Raw genomic sequence first — 22,894 nt, forward strand, 5'->3', positions numbered from 1 at the left:
AGATATAAGAGAGTAATAAACTTTTTGAATACATGTGCATAAAAATCGCAAACTTATATGATTGATATCGTATGTATACTTAAACTTCATATGGAATCAAAAGAGGTAAAGTGTGGGCATTATAACCCATTAGTCACTGAACCGCCCGTCTTTAACTCCCTAAAACGCCCGAAACCGCCCATCCACTATAGTGTAGTTTTATGCTTTACCATATTTATCGTTTCAATACAGAATAGATATGTAACTTAAAAGAAGTCAAAGGTCAATAAAAACAAAACTATGTCAGAATTACTTCCATGACACAGAAGTCTCTTGGTAGAGTCTTGATTGGCCGCTTTCAAATAAACATAGCTTATGATAGACATTAACAAACATGTAGTGGGCTATTTTGCATAATTTAGAAAATTGTCAAAGTAATAATAATAATAATAATAATAATGATAATAATGACATTTTTATAGCGCATATATCAAATGAATGTACCCTATGCGCTTTACAATCTCATCACAAAACATATTGTAATTAACAATTTACTTTGAATACACACATACATGTACAAAGAAAAAAGAAAATATCAATTTACAAATAGATAAGTCTTCAAAGAAGATTTGAATGAGACCAATGAAGCTGACTGACTGATGTATAGTGGTAGTGAATTCCACAATCTTGGGGTAACAACTGAAAAATACCTGTCACCATAAAACTTTGTATTAACTTTAGGAATGCGGAGAAGGGATTGATGTTGTGATCTCCGACTACGTGTGGGGACAGATGAGGTGCTCAATTCCTTGAGATATTGTGAACTAATATCATTTTGAACTTTGTGAACTAACAGGAGAAATTTAAATATGAGACGCTTTTCAATGGGGAGCCAGTGAAATGAATGAAAAATGAGTGAAGAATGAGTGAAAATGAGAGTTATATTGCTGTACCTTCCAGTAAACAACCGGCCATTATGTGCGGATCTATCAGTATTGCTGAAGGGATAGGATACATTTCAAAATGTTCGAATAGCTTTTTCTCTGTAATGAAAATATGTTGTAGTTTTCTTTCCACTGGACCTGGCAACATTACAATAATTGATATGAGAAATGATATAAGGGTGGAAGTCACTGTGTTCAAATAAAGATCCCCAACTGAATACCTTGATAATTATATATCATGCAAAACGTTTCAAACAGTAACCAGTTTAGGTGGTTTTGGGTGATTACTCCTAATCTGGTTGAATGCGGTTACTGTACGTAATGTAAAACAGATCAATGAATGTGGTGGGTCAAGTATGATTTGCACATTGGCGCATGACTTGACTGAGATGTTTTCTACTGCCCACCTGTAACATATCCAACGTAAAACTTATTGGGAACAAATGATTTACACCCAACACTGCCCCAAGTTGAATTGTTTGCAGTTTTTTTTTTCTGATTTTTTTTTTCGCTTGTGTTGTCCAACACCATCGAACCAAGGAGGTTCAAGGAAGTGGACCACCTCCCTGATCGAACAGTCATCATGATATGTTGGAATGAAAGACTGAAAATACAATGCTGTCGTTTGTTTGTTAGAAAGTATAGAGTTTAGTGAGAAATTTGCCAGCAGTTCTATCAAAAACAAACAAACCAAAAAAAAAAAAACCAAAAAAAAAAACAACCTCACAGGGTAATGTTGATTATATTTACTAACTTACTAGCTTTTTCCCCTCTTGTGTTATTTACATTAGTCGGGTTTGTGTGTTTTTTGTTTGTTTTATTTCCGTACTATAAAATAATCATATTCTACATAAAGTAAGAAGAATGTTTTACATAAAGGTTAAGAAAAGAAAAAAAAAACACGGAGGGTAACCCATTCTCAGTAGTGACAATGACTGTCACTTCTCGTCTTCCATGGGGCCCTGTTAACAAAAATTTCACACAATGAAGGACTGATAATAGAATAAAAATATAACAAAGAACACAGAACAGTCAAACATTACAACATTGTGACTACTTATCATAATCCTATATACCAAATATTACATAATTGTTCATAGGTTTGGAGCAATATAAAAAAAAAATCAAATGGAAGGGATTTCGGTTCAGATTGAAATGAACTTAAAACCAGGAAAAGAGGAAAGTTTACGTAGGCTACACATCATTAGATATGTTATTATACACTGCTGCAGCTCTGTATGAGAATGATCTCTTACAATATTTTGTTTCAGGCTGTGGTAACTTTAGATCGCTTTGATTACGGAGTGAGTATGGCGATGTCTTGTACTTAAACATATATCTTTCATATATTCGGGGGCCATGTCATTCATAATCTTATACATGAATAACACCAGATTATTGTGTGTTTTTTTGTCTTTTGGTTACTGTATTCCACCCTAAAATATAATGAACATCACTGGTAGTAATATGGTAATAAGAGTTAACTTTCAAAATTAATCCCCAGGCTCTATTTTGCATCTTCTGCAGATAAGAAAGAGAGTTACCATTGGTGGATTGCCATGCTACATCGCCGTATTCAAAATGAGGTAACACAATAGAATTATGATATATCAATTTCAATTCAGTCATATTAACAAATTGTCTTAAACGACCCATATAACTAATCATGCCTTTTACTTAACTTATTACATAGCTGTTGGATGTGAACATCCCATAGTAACTTATCATCTACAATAATTCCCAGATATCAAAAACTTTTTACCCAAAGTAATTGCTTTCCCCTAAATTAAAGAAAGCATGTTTAAAGAACAAAGCCTGGTTAAATTTTCATCTTTTGTGTTGGTTTAACATACATATCACGAAAGAATTCTAAGAAGAAGTAGAGAAAACTCGTGTATAGGGCAAATGACCATGCGATATTTGTCCAGTTCGTGCTGCATTTGTTTCCCATCCAGATTTGTGATGCCGCATATAAGGTGACTATGATCGAAATGACGAACTGAATAAGTTGCAAAGATGTGATGACGACTTTCACACTCCGTACTTTAGATATTATCTTAGCAGCAGTCATGGCGTAATATGAGTACATCACAAAATGGACTACGAAGTTCAGGGTTGCAAAGTAGCGACCTACAGCGATCCAATCTCGATACGCATACCATGTATAAACTAATGTAGAGACGTGGTGATACCAGTGAAGAAATCGTAATTCTTGTTTGCGGAGTATGATGAAGACAGTGTCACCAAGTTCCATGACTTTACTGATGGTAAAAAGCCACATCCACAAACCGACTCGACCATCGAAGAAGTCTGTTTGACACACTGATGCATGCCAGCCGTCTTCTTTAACACAGCGAAGAAAGTCTCGGCTCGTCTCCACCATCCCACAAAAGCTGAACAGCGCAAAACCGGCCGACCAAGCCACCAGCATTGGACGAAGACCAAACGGTTGTCGCTGAGACATCCATCGTTTTCCTGCAAATATTAGTGCCACATAAATAACTGATATCACAAGACATAACCAGCAGTTTTTTCGTAGCCACATGCCATCTGTTTCGCTGTTAAATGATTTTCCATTTACGAGTTTGGAAATGTCGAATCTGCGTAGTTTTGCTTCCATTTCCAATGATGCGTTATTCTCTTGGATATCACAAAGTCGCTGAATGCGGACTGCGTGATATGATATACTGAAAAAAAAAAAATGAGGTAGTAGGTGTTTTCACGTCAGCAGGCACATTCAGTGATTGTCTTATCAAGATAGGAGTTACACCGAATCCGATTGTACTGAAATCTCTTCCAGTCAGGAACGATATTAAGATGGCTCCTCGGTCACTCTTCCCACCTGTCGTTGACTTTATAGGAAGCAGCAATCCGTTTGACGGTATTCGAGATTGTTGAGGAAGAAAAGTGTATTTAAAACCAACTCCGATGTCCATATCTTTTCATTTTCTTTCCGCTACAGGAGTGCATGCTCACTGCCAATATGCAATAATCCAGTTTCCCGTTTCTTTTAATACAGCGTACCGGCGCCTCTTTCTCAGTCGGCGCTTAGAGTCAGCGATCCATATAAGTGATCATATCGAACATGTATACCAAACGCAGGGGGGGGGGGGGACGTAGGTACTAGGTAATAGGTCATTTCATTGTCACTCGAGTGAAATAATTTCATTCAGCCCATTATAAGCCCCCTTGTTTGCTTTCTCGTTGTGCAAGTCGTAAAAAAACTGCTTCCTACAGTTCAAAGTACAATTATATTTGTGGATTTTTGGATTCACACACAAGATGGGGGAAAGGGAGGGGGGGGGGGGGTGGGGGCCTAGCCGAACATCGTCCAAGTGGGAATTTCTTATTGTTCCCCATCATTCTCTTTCTCCCCTCCCTCCTCCCTCCCATATGCGGAGGGGGGGGGGATATGGACGGGAAGCTGACGAAAGCCATGTGCTTTAGTTGTTCTGTCAGGTATACTGTACAAGTGTAGCTCATACCAATACCATTTTTTTTAAATGCTTAATCACCCTGATCATGTTGGTTTCATGCACAACGCACTCATCACAATCAAATGTATGCAAACTTACGCTCAACCTTGAAACAAGGCATATAGTACAGATAACTCTCGTGCAATGATGCTAATATAACTCTCGATCGGTGACTATCGAATTTTTAACGCGCCGTCAAGATGCTGCGCAGTCACTTCGAGAGTGTATCAACTGTTGGTTTTCTCAAGGAGGTCTTATGGCGTGGAAGCTGTATTCATGTTGTCTTGGCCATATATTATTTTAGTTTATATACTGACAACTACGTGACAGCATGGAGTATAGTTCTATTGGGCAGCTATAGGATATGTATTTTGTGTGTTGATTGGGTAGAGGGAGAGAGAGAGAGAGAGAGAGAGAGAGAGAGGGAGAGAGAGAGAGAGGGGGAGAGAGGGAGAGAGAGAGAGGGAGAGGGAGAAAATGGTGGGTAGAACATAATCAGTCATCGAGTACCATGACTGTGCAAAGAAATGACTGTAAAATTCTTGCATGCATACCAGTCCCGTCATAAATGGGACAGCATATTTTGCTTTGTCGGAAGAAATTGTTTGTAAAGCTTTTATGATTTCGATCAAAGGTCAAATTTCGCTATAGCTCACCTGATTTCCAGAATTTCGGAATAAAACGTACTTATACAGTGTGTTCTTTAAAAAAAGGTAGCTGAAGTTCAAGGGTCAGCTATGTCAAGAATACATGGTTTATTCTAGACTTGTGAAATGTTTACTACAATACGAAGTAACTCATCAGCTTTAATTTGACCCCTTGCTTGCGTCAACATTGTTACGAATCACAGAGTTAGGGTCCGTCGAAGGTGAAGGGGTGCAAAACCTATACTTTTTTGTAAGTTTTGGTTTGTAAAGTACCACCTTTTCTGTAAGTTTTTTGTTTTACCGTTTGTTTGTTTTTCACACGAAGTCTTAATGAAATGCTATCCTCTCTATAAATAAGTGCAAGTGAATGTATAATGTTACATAACTAGCGTCTAGCAGCAATCTCTGTTGAGCACATTCTTTCTTACATTCATTTTACTGAGTAAGAATGAGAGATGAATGGCAACATCCTTTCTTACATTCATTTTACTGAGTAAGAATGAGAGATGAATGGACTGAGTAAGAATGAGAGATGAATGGACTGAGTAAGAATGAGAGATGAATGGACTGAGTAAGAATGAGAGATGAATGGACTGAGTAAGAATGAGAGATGAATGGACTGAGTAAGAATGAGAGATGAATGGACTGAGTAAGAATGAGAGATGAATGGACTGAGTAAGAATGAGAGATGAATGGACTGAGTAAGAATGAGAGATGAATGGACTGAGTAAGAATGAGAGATGAATGGACTGAGTAAGAATGAGAGATGAATGGCAAATTGACTGCTGTACATTCATTTTACTGAGTAAAAATGAGAGATGAATGGCAACATCCTTTCTTACATTCATTTTACTGAGTAAGAATGAGAGATGAATGGCAACATCCTTTCTTACATTCATTTTACTGAGTAAGAATGAGAGATGAATGGCAACATCCTTTCTTACATTCATTTTACTGAGTAAGAATGAGAGATGAATGGACTGAGTAAGAATGAGAGATGAATGGACTGAGTAAGAATGAGAGATGAATGGACTGAGTAAGAATGAGAGATGAATGGCAAATTGACTGCTGTACATTCATTTTACTGAGTAAAAATGAGAGATGAATGGCAACATCCTTTCTTACATTCATTTTACTGAGTAAGAATGAGAGATGAATGGCAACATCCTTTCTTACATTCATTTTACTGAGTAAGAATGAGAGATGAATGGCAACATCCTTTCTTACATTCATTTTACTGAGTAAGAATGAGAGATGAATGGACTGAGTAAGAATGAGAGATGAATGGACTGAGTAAGAATGAGAGATGAATGGACTGAGTAAGAATGAGAGATGAATGGCAAATTGACTGCTGTACATTCATTTTACTGAGTAAAAATGAGAGATGAATGGCAACATCCTTTCTTACATTCATTTTTACTGAGTAAGAATGAGAGATGAATGGACTGAGTAAGAATGAGAGATGAATGGACTGAGTAAGAATGAGAGATGAATGGACTGAGTAAGAATGAGAGATGAATGGACTGAGTAAGAATGAGAGATGAATGGACTGAGTAAGAATGAGAGATGAATGGACTGAGTAAGAATGAGAGATGAATGGACTGAGTAAGAATGAGAGATGAATGGACTGAGTAAGAATGAGAGATGAATGGACTGAGTAAGAATGAGGGATGAATGGCAAATTGACTGCTATATTTTCATCCAGCAGGGTAATTACCCTGCTGCAATGTCAGGTATGCATAACCCTGCATTCTTCTGGCAATGTCAGGTATGCATAACCCCGCATTCTTCTTGCAATGTCAGGTATGCATAACCCTGCATTCTTCTGGCAATGTCAGGTATGCATAACCCCGCATTCTTCTGGCAATGTCAGGTATTCATAATCCTGCATTCTTCTGAATGATTAACATTGTTTCATTGTCATGTAACGGGGTAAATTTCCAGCTGCCATGTCAGGAGAGCACAAGCCCACATTCTTCTTAAAGAATGATATTGATTTGCTTTATTTTTGTCATGTAACAACCTATTTCTGTCAGCAATGTCAGGTAAGTACAACTCACTTGATTGTTAATATCCAATTAAAAGTGGGACAAGTGCAGTCTTAAATGTATCAGGAGACAGCAAATATCTGATCATGGTGCAACTTTCAATAATGTTGAGCAATGTTGAGTAAAGGACATAGTTTGTGGTGACATCATTTCACTTCACCGGTAGCATAATGGATGCAAGGGAAGCATTCCGTTTGTGGTCCCCAGACAGATCGAGATCCTCCATCCAGAAAGACTATATAGGCAAATGTGCACAAATACCATGCAACATTACGGTCAAGCCTTGACAGAAACAAGGATCAAGCCTTGACAGAAACAAGGATCAAGCCTTGACAGAAACAAGGGTCAAGCCTTGACAGAAAAAAGGGTATATCCTGGCAGGCTTGGGAGTGGGAGAAGCCCAGAAAACATTGAAAGCTGTCAAGAGACAACTGGAGGCCCATCCAAGGACCACACTGCACGTCGTATCAGCATGGTCTGCGGGTAAGGCCAACAACTTTCCATCTTATTGCATGATTGGATGATCCTATAATGTGTCCTTATTGCATGAGCGTCACCAACTGCTGGAGAGGTGGCTCCTAGGCGGGATTCCAATTCCCTGTTAAACATTGTTGGCTACGAAGCCGCATTTAACATGGACGGGAAAGTGAAGACCCACAATGTGAACGCGGTTGCAGGGCATCCACCAGAGTTCAGTGACGACGTAAATATGTGAGCAGGCAAAAATGAAGTATGTAGGCTGGGCTGTGTGGAAGTGGCCAAAATTGGGCCATTCGTCTTCTACAGAAACATGAACCTTGAACTTAAGACATGACCGAGAAGTGTTTCGGCACCTCTGGTGGGTAATAGGACCTTGAGGATGGTGCTCCAGCCGACCGTCTTGGAGCTGTCCGTGAGAGGCTGGTAGAGCTGTTTGGCCAACGCATAATAGGCCTCAATCATGAGGGGAAATGGCATCCACGATCTCCTGACTTGACACCCTGTGGCTTTGTTCTCCTGGGGATGCCTAAAGGGCTCACATGGGTAAATAATTCCCCATAAAGACGTGTGTTAAAATTAAAAAATAATCTGTAAAATAGCTGGGAGAAATGAGGCGTTTCATCTTCACTAATCTGGATAAGTGAGATATACCCTTTCATCCATCAAATTTCCAAGGCAGGCTCTTCGGCTCAAAACTCTGTCCAAGGGTCCGCAAAGCCAGACTACGAGTTCTTTTCACTCAAAAAATCTTTTTCTGAACATGCACCCAATGCGATCGAGGAATGTCGTGTATGATGACAGGAGAAAGATGAAGGGCGTCACGGTCCAAGACTTTGGCTACCAGGGTCGAGGCCAGATCTTCATCAACGAGAATTTGGTGGCATCCACCAAGGAACTACTGAGCGACGTGAACAAGGCTAGGAAGGGCGCAGGCTACAAGTTCCTCTGGTCACACAATGGAAAGATCTACGTAAAGAAGAACGAGAAGGCCTTCCCGATCATAATCTACCGTAAAGACGACATGTCTAAACTTGAGTAAATATTCCCATCAATCTTAATTTCTGACTGTTAGTCACAATGTTAAGATTTAATGCTATTGAAAACGAAACAGAAGCGTTCACCAACATCTATAACCATAATATTTATCATATCCAGGAAGCAGAAACAGTAGCTGAAAGGCTAAATTCTACCACAATGTCCCTTGAATACTTTATCGATGAAGGTTCTGAAACAATTTTACCACCTTCTTTTTACCAAACTGAAAAACACGTTTGTGAAAATCAAAATGTTAATGATGATTTTCCTTTTTTTCACTTAAATATCCGTAGCATTAACAAAAATTTTGATCAGTTGAATTTACTCTGAAATAACATAAACCAAAATGTTTTGTTGTTAGACTTACTGAGACATGGACCTCATGATGGCAACGGCGTGTTTGCTCTTACTGGCTATCATAGTCCAATTACAAATAGCAGGCTGAATAGGACAGGTGACAGTGTAGCTCTATATATCTCCTCTAATTTCGAATATAAGCTTAAACCAGAACTTACTGTTATGAGTGAAGCTTTAGATACTCTATTCGCTAAATTGGTTATTCCCGGCCACAAAAATATTGTAATTGGAATATATATATATATATATATATATATATATATATACACCACCACATTATAGTACTGAAGTCTGCATTAATGAATTACAGGATATTCTCTCAAGCCCTTTATTGAATAACAAAACGTTTCTAGTGGGAGATTTTAACGTAAACCTCCTACAATTTGGAGAAAATATTTATGTGAATGCTTTCTTGAATACTCTCATTTTATTCGCTTTGTTCCCACTCATTAACAAGCCAACCAGAATTACTGATACCATCTCAACCTTGATAGAAAATATCTTTAAAAATCTACAGCCGCTTCCAGCGGCAGGGATTCTAGTAAGTGACATTTCAGATCACTTTCCTTTATTGCTAGTTTATCTCTAAAGATTAAACGGTATGAATTATGCAAAGAATATGTACGAAGTTTCAGCCCTGAGAATGAACAGAAATTCAAGGACGACTTAGCTGCGGAATAATGGACCTCTGTTTTGAGTGAAACTGATACGAACAAATGTTTTGATAATTTCATGCAGATAATAACTGTGTTATTCAATAAAAATTTCCCCGTGCTAGAAAAGAAATCCTGTAATTCTAAGAAAACTCCTTGCATGCCTTGGATTACACGTTGTGTATTGAAATCAATAAACAAGAAGAATAGGCTTGTTTATGAACATAAGTATAAAAAATACCAGAATCAAAGCAATTCTTTCTTCTACTTTGCGTAGTGCTAAGAGAGAGGGTTCTTTTTTTGTAACCAATTCAAAGCTACATCTAATGATATGCAAGGAACTTGGAAAGTTATAAGACAATTACATAATACAAAATCAAAGCTCACAGGAAACACAAAACTTATGATTAATGGTCACCAAACTGGAGACAAATTAATTATTAGCGAATTATTCAATGAATACTTTGTGAATGTAGGGAAAAGGTTGTCAGAAGTGTTCCAAACAGCACAAAGGAATTTTTTGACTTTTTAGAAAGTCCGAATTCTGAAACATGTTTTTTGATTCCAGTTACGGAAGAGGAGGTAATTGATATTATCAGTAACCTCAAGATTAACAAGTCCCCAGGATGTGATGGCCTCACAAACAAGCTAGTGAAGAAAGTCGCTGCATTTTTCGTGAAACCTCTCACTCATGTATCCAATTTATCTATTTCTAACGGTGATGTACCACAAAATATGAAAATTGCAAAAGTAGTACCTATCTTCAAGAAAGGAGATCCTCAAGAAGTAGGTAATTGTCGCCCTATTTCTTTGCTCACAACCTTTTTCAAAATCCTTGAAAAGCTCATTTATGTTCGTTTGATAAAATTTGTCAAGTCATGTGAAATATTAACTAATGTACAATTTGGCTTCGTGAAAAGCATACCAACATCACATGCGATACTACATTTTATTGATAAGGTTGCCTCGGCAATTGAGAAGAACGTACATACTGTACGTATGTGCTTAGACTATTCTAAAGCTTTTGATACAATTGATCATAATATTTCATTGTACAAACTATCCTATTATGGAATCAGAGGAAAAGCTTTGGAATGGTTTAGAAGTTACCCAACTAATATAAAACAATATTTATTTGTGTTTTTTTTTTAATGGTGCGAAGTCTACTTTGCGATCTATTTCTTGTGGTGTTTTACAGGGGTCGCTGCTTGGTCCCCTACTTTTTATTTTGTATATAAACGATTTTCCCAAATCGTCACTACTTCTTTCTTTCATATTATTTGCCGACGATTCTAGTATTTTCTCCTCTCTCAAAAAAACCACACCAACTACTGAATATTATAAATGCAGAACTGAAATCTGTAGTTACATGAATCCATGCAAACAGGTTATCTTTAAATTTCTTGAAAACCAACTATATGCTATTTAACAATTCATTATCATCTTTACCAGGCCATATACTCTAATAATGTTCAAATAGAAAAAGTCACGAATACAAAATTTCTTGGCCTACATATATAGATGAAAAATTGAATCAGAGAATGCATATATGCTACTTAAGTAAACTTCTTTCCAGAAATGTTGGTGTTATCAATAATATAAAATCTATATTTCCGAAGAATATATTGCGTATACTATATACTCAACCCTTGTACTACCCTTTCTCAATCATGGCGTTCTTGCCTTGGGAAACTCAGAAAATTATACTCCAGAAACGGGCAGTGAGAATTATTTCTGGTGCAACATAACGTTCTCACACTAATGAACTCTTCTATGAAAATAAATTCCTAAAAGTACAGGATACATATCTTATGAATCCAGGATCCATTATGTACAGCTCGAAGAATTCTGAATTTCCACAGGTTATTTTGTTATGAATGAACAGGTGCAAAATTACTACACTCGGCAGTCTTCTTCTTACCACCTGCCATCCATTAGAATCAACTTTAAACACAATACACTTGCTTTCGCTGGACCAAAATATTGGAATTTTTAAGCCTATTCTTTTCAAAAAACCATAAGCTTCAAAACATTCAAAGACAAATTCATACTAAGTCTTTTGAGTAAATATGTTACGATGTAAAGCCTTTATAATCCTATACCAGATACCTGGACGCTTTTACCCTATAAGGTAATCTGATATGAATTTTTTACATGGTATGTTATTCATGTGGAATTCCTATTCATTTTAATTCCACTGTTTATTTTTTCTCTTTCTTTCTTTCTTTCTTTCTTTCATTCTTTTTCTTCCCCTTCTCTCTCCCGTCGGTTCTCACTTTATTTCCTCTATTTCTCCCGTTCTCTCCTTCTCTCCTCTCCTCTCTTTCTCATTCATATTTACTACCTTTAAAATATAAATATGTACAAGTTATGTAAATATGTTTAGGCCTATGTTATATTCTCAATTACTCTGTACATAATTATGAATATTACTCGTCATGGGGACATACAAATTTTACAAGCTATGCTTTTAGTTGGGTCACCCCATTTCCGTTTGTATAAGTACCATATATTCTGTTAATTCATGCTGATATATTACTGTAATATTATGTGTCAATATGTCAACAACAATGCAATGTAAAAATGGAAATGAAACGAATAAATTCAAATTCAAATTCACTATTTAAAAGGCTTTTTACACTTGTGTTTCTTAACCCCGGACTTTCTCTGACCCAGGACTATCGTTAGTCCCGTACCAATTTTTTCAGCTTTTTACACTCGCCAATTAGTCCCGTACTATCTCTTGTCCGGGGCTAAGGAGAAAACTGACCTTTTTACACTCGTCTTTCTTAGCCCCGGACTTTCCAAACCACATGAATATTCATAATTACGCTGTGTACTGTACACGTACACGCACGCACCGGCAGCACTTGATTACCTCGTTTCTGATTGGTCAGTGAGGGTCGCACTTCGTCTCCGTCGCTTAGCCCAGGATTATTTTTTCGTTCTGTTTACACTCACTTGCTTGGCACCGCAATTGCGGTGCTAGCACCGCAATTGCGGTGCTAACCCCTGCTATTTTGCAGGGCCAGATAGTACCGTACTATCGGTGGGGCTAGCCCACTTTGGCAAAAACGAGTGTAAACAGAAAGTGGGCTAAGGATAGTCCCGTACTATCGGTGGGGCTAAGGCCCCCCCTTAGCCCCACCGATAGTCCGGGGCTAAGCAAAAATTTACAAGTGTAAAAAGCCCTTAAATGAAATATAGTCCCCTGAAATTTCATGAGAAAAGCTTTCATCTTCAAACCAAAATGCAGCTTGTAGAGGAATTTATACTCATTATCTACAGCTATTCAGCTTTTTGCCAAACTGCATTATTGATTTTTAATTAATTTTTTCTTCATTTATTTTGGTATCTTTGGTACGAATTTGTGAAGGGGTCTGGGACATTCCATTTTATTTGCAGGTGTGAGCACTAAAGAGCAGGGTATACACATCCCAACCACGTGATCTGGATGATTTGCGTATTCGGCATGACATCAATGTTCACGAGTCTTCGTCATGATCACGCAATAGAGCAGTGCGAGACATGCAGCGTCGTTCACAGCTTTGTGTCTACAAGGGAGGTGGACGCGTCGAAGATGTTGGTGCATAAAAGGTAAAGGCTGAATAACGTCCTCACCAGAGATTGTGAATTACAGTCACTCTCAAAATGTTAACAGAGGGGACATAGCATTTCATTAAGACTTAGTGTGAAAAACAATCGATGAAATCAAAAACTTATAACAGAAAATGTTGGCTTCGTATCTTCAAAACCAAAAACTTGGAAAAAGCAGGTTTTGTACCTTTCACCTTCGAAGGACCCTAACTCTGTGATCCATGATAATGGTGACACAGTCAAGGTGTCAAATCAAAGCTGATGAGCCACTTTGTATTTTAGTAAACATTTCACAAGAATAAACCGTGTATTCTTGACCTTGTATAGCTGACCTTTGAACTTTGGCTACTTTTTATAAGAACACACATCATGCGACCTCACATGACATAAACATAAACTGACTGAGGAATAATTGTGAGCATGTGAATATTTTCCTGTATGGGTAAACACCCTGATTATTTGTCACTGCAAAAGAGGAAACAAAGTTTATCTTTGAAATGCAGATAAAACACGCACCTGTTTCATTCACTTCCATTAAAAAAAAATCTACAAAACAGCAATCAATTGGTATTTCTGTACATCGTAACAGAAAAAAATACCCCTTTAGTATGTGCTATTTCCTCACTTGAAATTGAAAAAAAAAACAAGTTAACGACTGAAAACACACATTTCATTTTTTTTCATTAATTAAATGAAAACAGCACAACAAAATTACCAAAAAACAAAAACAAAAACAAAAAAAAAACGAGCGATGAATATCAATGTGTAAAAGGTCCATGTTGAGAGTACACCACAAAACTGTGAGTACAGTGCTAATCAGGGCAAGGTCAGTATACCTTTTGACCTTTGACCTTGTCGGACTTCACGCTTATTCGGACTTGACGGACATTCTTTGTAGGTTATTTCCCTGTGGTGCAAATTTGGTGGTCATTATAATTCGGAGCTGTGGAAAGTTAGACAGATTACACCAACTATAGATGCCGTTGGCGATGACGACGGAAAAGTGACGCCAATACGAAGGCAAGAAAATGTTAACGGATCAAATGTCGGTGGAGCATAGTACTGTTGTCTCACCGAGTTGTGACTACATACAGGGGCGAATCCAGGAATTCCGTAAAGGGGAGACGCCTATACAAAATTAATAGGTGAGGGCGGCGAACGCGCCCCCATTTTTTTCTTTGTATTTTTTGTTTTAACTAAAATAAAGAAGGTGTTGAAAGGGCCGACGAGGGATGTGGTCCATGTAGTTAGTCTTTAATTCAGCCTAACGCGACACATTTGACATTGCCACTTTTTCTTGACCCTGGGAATCATGTTATCCAACCTTTCACAGAAACACTGAACTTTCATTTTTGCCCACATATAGATTTAGATCAAGGAAGGAACAAAAAAAAAAAGAAAGAAAACAGTTGTGTTTCCGGTTAAAATGTTCCCATGTCATTTGTTCAAGTGTCATTTCGTATAAATCTATCAGGGATTGAAAAGTGTAAAAAGTATGGAGGGACTTCCAGTACATTCATTTATAATTGTCTGCCATAAAGCGTATTTAACGGCACTTTGGGTGATACAAGAAAAAATGGTCCAAATTCCCTGCAAACATGGTATTCAACAGGTTATACCTGTAAGTCTCTGTAGGTTTTGTCAACATGTTTTGCCTCTTGCTGACACAGTTTTCGTGATATGGACAGCCGAAAGAGCGTTATTCCTTCGTCTTCATTATACATCAACCTTCTTGCTGTAGATTCTGTGTAATAGTCAAAGCCTGATCAAACGTGCATGAAAATAATAATGTATAGTTTGAATGTGGTATTGTGTATTGAATGTGGTGCTTATTTTGGTTTGAAGTTTATGATATCAAGTAGTTATAAATTAATTGTGCGCTGTCCTTTTGTCGGATAGTTACTGTCAATTCCTCAAATTCAAAATACTAATACGTAATGATATGTCAGAGATTGCATATGCCCCTGTCACACTTTGCTGGATAGTACAACTATCGGGCAAGGGTCAGATCGCACTATCCGTTTTTGGCGAGAAAACAAAACAAAACAAAACAAAACAAAACAAAACAAAACAAAACAAAACTTGTTGTATGCACAAAGTCATCTCGTCGCTCTGACGGAAATCTCCTGAAGATAACGTCAATCCAAAGCTGCCCCCCCACGGAAGAAAGCAGTAACTGCATAGCTGCTGAGCTGAGATAAATGCGATTTTGTGTTTTTTGCAGATTCTTTAAAAACACAGAAACATTCAAAAATAATTTTGTGGTATGATTATGCACCATGCCTAGTTGTCTAACAATACTTAGGAAAAAATTATGTTTCCGTTATTTTTTAAATGTTATTTAGGAAAATGCAGTTACTGCGGTGGCTCACCCTTGATTCTGGGTAGTTTCCCCACGGAAAAAAGCAGTAACTGCAGACGGCCAGGAGTCTGCTGTTTTCCCCACGGAAAAAAGCAGTAACTGCACATGTCACATGACCATAGGGAGGAGAATTGTTACCACCACCAGGTTATAAAGTTCTTCTGCTTTCTGGTTAGTCTAGATCTATAAGATCTAGGACCTATCGCTAGACCTAGACTAGGTCTTGTCGATTGAATGGCATTCTGTGTAAAAATAAGGTAGACACCTACGGTATGTACCCTAATTGAACTTTGGACTCTGGAGTGCCCGGCCTGGCCCCTGACACATCATGACATGACCCTGGACTAGACAATTGATAAAGTCAAGTCTCTTCGTCTTAGATCCTAGTCGAACTCTGACGTTACACTTAAGCTAGACTACAGATCTATGCCCAATGTTAGTGCTAGACCTAGGTCTATTACGTTAGATTAGGCCTACTGACATTTTGTCTAACACTAAACAGTAGAATCTAGATCTACTCTGTAACGTTAGATCTGGTAGACCTATTATAAACTTTAGGGCCTACATCTAACATTAGACTAATGTTAGTGCATTAATACTAGTGCTCATCTCCCTTCAATATATTTTCAGCTCACCTAGATTTTCTGGTTCTGGCCAAAGCCATGGCTACCATGACTTTTCCTCTGCAATTCATGATAGATTTACAGGCATGCCTGGACCGCAGAAACTGTGTGACAGCATGGTTAGCACTGGCATGATCACTCAGACTGTACCAGACCTGCAATACTGTGCCATGCAAGTGATGAGTGTGATGTGATGCAATGTTTAGCTAGTTACTGTATGCTGCAGAATTTATGCGCATACATGCAGCTGCTGCACGCGTATTCTGCACTCTGAGCGCGCTGAGTCTGCCAGGTTTGCTAGTCTCCAGAAAGAAGCTTTTTCTACAACTTGTCATATGATTCCCTGCGGGCAGAGTCAAGTTACTGGTGAAACAATCTTTTTATATCTACTCTCCTAAATTATGGGAGAAACTGCTGTTTACATTGTTAAAAAAAAAATAGTAGAAAAAATAAATGGTATTAGGGAAAAAAATATGCAGGAAGGACTATACAGAGTCTGAATGATAAAGACTAAATTGTTAGTTACTGCTTTCTTCCGTGGGCTTTGTTAGTTACTGCTTTTTTCCGTGGGGAAACTTGCAAAGTTGAATCAACTGGATGCAGTTACTGCTTTTTGCAAAAGTGAAAAATTGTATTTTTGGTCACTTTCATTTTTCTTTTTGCAAAACTGACCTATTAACATTGGAAAGCATTGGGTAGACTATTCATTTTTGCAAAAAAGTAGACATTCATAAAAATGTCAGTTACTGCTTTTTTCCGTGGGGGGGCAGAAAGCGTAAAACGGACATAAAACGCATTCTAACGGATATCAACGGATGCAAGAAATCGACGTTCGTTTCTCATGCGTTTGCCTTATCCCATAAAGTGTGACAGGGGCATTAGAAATTGTTACCTTACAAAATCTTTATGCTTTTTCTAACCACAGACAGGAATGTCTAGTTACTGTCTCAGCCGGCTTTAAACAGGGACATTTCTGAGTGTGTGTATGACAACGTCTGTTGGTGTGCGATTGTGTAAGTATACGTGTGTGTGTGTGTGTGTGTGTCTATGTTTGTATTTGTGGATATTGGGTCTGGAGCTGCCCAATCAAGCTGATATCTTATTTGTGAATAAGAATTGTGACACCTCTCGCTCCTTCATGATGCAATAAAAAAAATGATTAGGCCCCTAAAGTTTATTTTCTTTTCTTTGAAAATAATCGATGACACACCCTTAATCTTTAAGTAACGTATGTGTGTGCGTGCGTGTGTGTGTGTGTGTGTGTGTGTGTGTGCGTGTGTGTGTGTGTGTTTCTTGGGGGGGGGGTGGGGGGGGGTGGGTTCACGCATCTCTGAAATCAACTTTAACCTGCTGGAGATATATAGAGTTTGGGGAAAGCCTTTCTGAAAGATCGTATTATTCCAGAGTAAATCCTTTTATTTTAACAATGGCTTTGAGGCCTGGCTGCCACAAGTTTTCCTGAATTCTGTTATCATCTGATTTATAATTATGTACATATATTCTATATGATATGTCTATGATTCTAAAGAATCACTATATGCTTTCTGTGGAGTCGAATCAAACATTAACTTGTTAGTCTATCAATGTCTATAGACCTAGTCCAATAAACAGTTTTTTTCTGCATGACCTCTGGGATAAAAGGAATCATTTAGCGTAATAATCTCACTCCAAAATTAATCGTCGTCAAGACATAAAAAAGGAAGAATTTGACACCAGTGGTAATATAACATGGTTATGAAACTCGATGTAGTTCACATTTACGTTCTGAACAGATTCTTTTCGACCCGTTTTGAGTGGGCTACAGAAGAGTTCGAAATGATAGATATGATTCTCAGTGAACTATTCCATCTTAACTGTGACGTCTTTTCACCGTCTGTGTCTGAAAGCGTCAAGCGGTTAGAGTCTTGAGTTAAAGCCAGGATGAATGGGCGTGGCTTGATCGTAACTTTCTATGACCTTATCATCGGCTTGACGTTAACGGATCTGATCTTAACTAAGCATCATAGCCGCAGTTCCTACGAGATTACGCATTTAACCTACTCTCCTCCCTGTCGTACCCATGACATTCTCATCTGTCCTTGGATAACAGCAGGGGCAGCGGAAATAGTGTTTAGTGTGCACGGGTGTGCGGTGTGTGTTATGTATGTGTGTGTGTGTGTGTGTGTGTGTGTGTGTATGCGGGGCGGGGGAGGGGGTTATTGGGTGAGGCTCCGACGAGGATGGGGTGGGTAGTGCTCATGGTTTCTTTGGCCCAGGTCAATGTTCTCTTTCCCACACTAAGATGGGAATAATTTCTAGTCGGAACCAACGAACGTCATGTCCTGTTAGTTTTCCCACCCCGACGTGCCGAATATTATACTTTTTTTTTGCGGTTCACGTGTGTGTGTGTGTGGGGGGGGGGGGTGAAGCCCCCCCCCCCCCCCACTCTTCCCCCTTGACTGAACAGCCCCTTGAACAGGCACACCTATTGTTCGCAACAAAATCCATATCCTTTTGTAGCAGGTAAAAGAAAACCATGCAACTAAGAATTGAATTTATCTTACGGTGTTGTAGGAAAGCTGGACAGTCCGTTTAAAAGTAGGTTTTACAATATCTATCAAATCCATGTGCCGTCTAGTTGAAGATAACAACTATTCGTCATATTACAACTGCATGGACAACGAGGAAGAGATTCAGCATATTTTCATATTGGAAGCATAATGAAAGTTAACTTCACTTACCTCTTTAAAAAGTCAGTTGAATGACATTACCCTTAAGATATGTCAATATGAAGTCGAATTAGTGTACACCTTGCTGAAGAAAAAAATGTTGAATTATTTTCATATTTTCATCATATCTTCATTCATGTTAGTCACATTGAAAGTAAATTCCCCTCCCCCATAAAAAAAAGAAAAACACTCTCTCGATGTATTTTCAGTCTTGACCAGCTTTGTTATAAGAATATCCATTTGACTTTATCCTTTGAAAGACGCAAGACACCAGAAAAGTTAGCCTACTTTAATATTTACTTATTAGAAAAGATATACTTTATTCAAGAAGGTATAAAGGGTAGATAGATGTTGAGTCAAATTGTATATCGAGTTCTGAAAATGCCCCAAAGGAATCGCCTAGTATCTTTAGTATTCTATTTCTCTCTCCAGTATTCATTCTGAAAGCAATGATGACAAATTCTTATACTTGGCGTAGATGAATCTACAAGAAATGCGTTTTAGTGAGTGATTTTTACTATCATTTATGGATACAGTGGGTGAGGATACCACTTCAAGTTTTGAGCTCCAAGAAGTATTTAGGGCATGAAAAAATTATACATGCGTCATCTGCAACTTGCGATTACATTATTGTCAGTCCCAAATTAGGATAGCGGTAACATCTTATCTATTCGTTTGTTTATCCACGGTAAGAGATGTAGTCATCAACCTGGTCCTGGGCCTTGACATTTCATTCAACCTCTCCATCCGAATACTTTTTTTCTTCCTTTAGACATGATTAATAAATTTGCAGGATTACAAAATGACTTCCGTTTATTTGTGCGTGTTACGTAATGATAACGATGGTAATGATAATCAGCATCATTGTTGTCATTTTTTTATTCATTATACTTTTAATTATCATCCAATCTGTCCGTCTCAATATAAAAACTAGATAAACAACATAGAACAGGTGGCGGATACTGTCTCAAATATTTTCGTTCTCCTTATTTTCAATGTAGTCTCTATTCGTTTTACGGTTACACCCTTTAATTATTACTGCTTTACAGCAGATGCTGAGTGTGATAACTACATAATTTGTTTGTATTCGGTGGTTTGAGTGAACACCAAAGATGTATGATTAACACAAAAATTTGGTAATAACATGATGAGATGTTTCACAAATGCTAATTTTGAACTCAACGGAGTTGACCTTTTCAAATATACATCATTGTCTCACGTCATTGTCTGGATAGTCAATATCATTCCAAGCCAGGAATCCAAGATTTCTGGAGATTGGAAGAAGAGCATCAAGGAACTCCCAGGGATGATGAAGGGTATTGACTAGACACGTAAAAACACGTCACTGTCTGCCTATTGACGCATGTTCCGTATCGTGGAGGAGTACTAGTATCACGTTGACTCCACGTGCACAGTCTGGATTGCTATAAATAATCCCGGGGTGTTCCTCGTGTCCACATCAAACGATCGCAGACAGAACTAGACTTCAAAACACACCACTTATCTCTTCGAAAGTACCCCTGCCTGTCATCGCATCCGCCTTACCTCCCTTTCAGGGACCAAGGATCCCATTCCGACTCACGGTCTGAATAATATTACATAAAAACAGGAAAGAACCCGTTTAATCCGCAATATCTTAAAAGCAAACAGAAATTCTGAATTCTACGACAATGAAGAAGAGTTCCGAGGAGGTACATTGGGTGAAAGATGGAACACAGGAATCACATTGTGTTGCCGTGTCCCTCCGCAACACAGCAGATCAAAGTGCTTCAATCAAATTTCGTCAAACTTCAAGGCAGAAACCGACTCGACTCGCTGGGATCATCGGACAGTCATTGCTGATCGTATTTCTAGTATTGTTAGTGGCAGGGTTCAGCCTCTTCTTTCTCTTACTTCCTGCTATCGTGCGTTCTTCGACTGATCAAGATGCATTCTCATGGGTCATCGTCGTCGGTATCGGAGCTGTGTTATCCATGCTAAGCCTAGGTTTAACCTGCTTCTTGCATCGTATCAAGATAAAGAACAAAAGAAAGAAAAGAAAGCGTCGACGGGCATTACACAACAAACAATCTGGATCTGAGATAAATCGTGTGGCAAAGGAAGCTGAGAAAAAAGGAAAACATGGTGATCCATGAACGGTAAGCCTTCCTCATTGATTCTTCTTTATCCCTGATCCATAGCGCTTATATCTAATTCTATCCTCACTATTTCAAAACATTTTTATCATCACGTATTTTGTTCATCATCTTCATGCTGCAGGATAAGATTGATATATCCCTTTAAAGAAAACCAAGATCTACTACCATCTTTCCGGCAACATTTACTTTGCAACTGATTGACAAATTGCCCTACATCGACGTAAAAATGAATTTGAACATTTACTGTACTTTATTCAGTATTAAAATAAACACTTACCCTCGGAACAGTTCTAGGGGTATATAAAGGTGCAGATCAAGAAAAAGTTTGTGGAAAAAATGACAGTGTTTGGAAAGGAGAACTTACGGCTTCTTATTATAGATGATTATATTGTCAATGCCATAAATAAATTCGTCTGCTCTTCAATCTCTTCCATATACCACCTCTCTCTATCTCTCTCATCTCATGCATGCTTATTCCATGTGAATGACCCTGCTGTAGATAGGTGATCTATCACTTGGTCTACTCCCACTTTGTCCAATAGCCATTTTAGTCTCAACCCACATGGTCTAATCGCTTTTCGTCTACATCCAGTTCGTCTAATGACCGTTAGTCCAATTGCCACTTAGTCTCAATACCATGCATGCAGTTGGCCGACTTCCAAATGGGTTATACACATTTCGTTTAATAGGGCCTACCCATAGTTTATTAGACCAAATGGGAAAAATCGAAAGGAGATTAGACTATATGTTTATTAGACGAAACGATAATTAGCCAAACCGGGCATTAGACCAAGTGAGGATTAAAAACAAAAAGGCATTAGATGAAACTGACAGTAGACCAAATGAGTTTTGGTGTTAGATGAACTAGAAAGTAGATCATCTGAGAGTAGGCCAAGTGGCAATAAACTGACCTCTATTGCTTCGATTTTTGTGTCGAGAATGACTTTATGTTATACTTTAATTTGTTTTAATGCACATAAGAACATAATGAATCAATATAATGCTGTTCGTACTATTGATATGTGTAACTGATGTCAAACTCAGGTGTGCTCGACCTTTTTTTTTTTTTTAAACCTCGCAAAAAGTCAAATTCTATGGAGGCCTATACTGGTTTCGAAGTAAGTTACAAAAGATATATTTTCCATTGCTCTACCAATGTCACAATTATTCATAGGAAACCCAAAAGGTGGATTGAGTAAAAGCAGCAATATCACCAGAACACATCAGAGGAAAATCCAACAATCCCTATATACCAAAGTGATGAATTTTTCTTCCGGTGCCCACATTGCTGGATTAGGAGACTACTGTACTTTATGACATCATTATGGACAACAATAACAATTTTCTGGCTTATTGAAAGAGCGCTTGACTTACCTCCTTCAGGGAGCAGGGGAATTATTACCCTTTACATTTTCATATTAGGTCGATAGAATGTATACTTTTAATGAAAAATGAAATTTGTAGAATTCTGTTCTTTTCTCTATGTTGTTGCACAAAATGGGGTCATGGAGTGTAGTCACCAGTCTCCTTATCCAGCGACTACGGCACCTTTACTTTGAAACTGATTGTCCGATCTTCCTCAAACTTTCACTGATGTGTCCTACTGATGTTGCTGCTTTCACCCAAGCCTCATTTACATCTGGGCTTTGGTTTCCTTTAACTCAAATTTGTCAATATAACTTGTAAATTCACATCATATATATATATTTCTTTTTAGATGGCTTTGATAAAAATGTTCATATTAGGACATTAGGTTCAATCTTTCAATGAGGCATGCATAAACAAGATCTTAGTGAGTTCTTGTCCTCTGGGCCGGGCTCGATTTAAGCGATGGACATCAACAAACC

The 22,894-nt window shown here is 38.1% G+C and overlaps 1 protein-coding gene and 1 pseudogene across 1 annotated transcript in view; one reads left to right on the forward strand and one right to left on the reverse strand.

The window, feature by feature from the left end:
• Nucleotides 1-2,742: 2,742 nt before the first annotated feature.
• LOC140242476 (very long chain fatty acid elongase 6 pseudogene) lies at nucleotides 2,743-3,543 on the reverse strand (annotated as a pseudogene).
• Nucleotides 3,544-8,334: 4,791 nt separating this feature from the next.
• Nucleotides 8,335-22,894, forward strand: part of LOC140242477 (retinol dehydrogenase 11-like) — a 54,073-nt gene continuing 39,513 nt past the window's right edge. The window contains exon 1 of the mRNA XM_072322210.1: nucleotides 8,335-8,584. Within this exon, the coding sequence (XP_072178311.1) occupies nucleotides 8,335-8,584 (250 nt within the window). The remainder of the gene's footprint in view (nucleotides 8,585-22,894) is intronic.

The sequence above is a fragment of the Diadema setosum genome, chromosome 19 (genome assembly GCF_964275005.1).
Source record: "Diadema setosum chromosome 19, eeDiaSeto1, whole genome shotgun sequence".
NCBI lineage: Eukaryota > Metazoa > Echinodermata > Echinoidea > Diadematoida > Diadematidae > Diadema > Diadema setosum.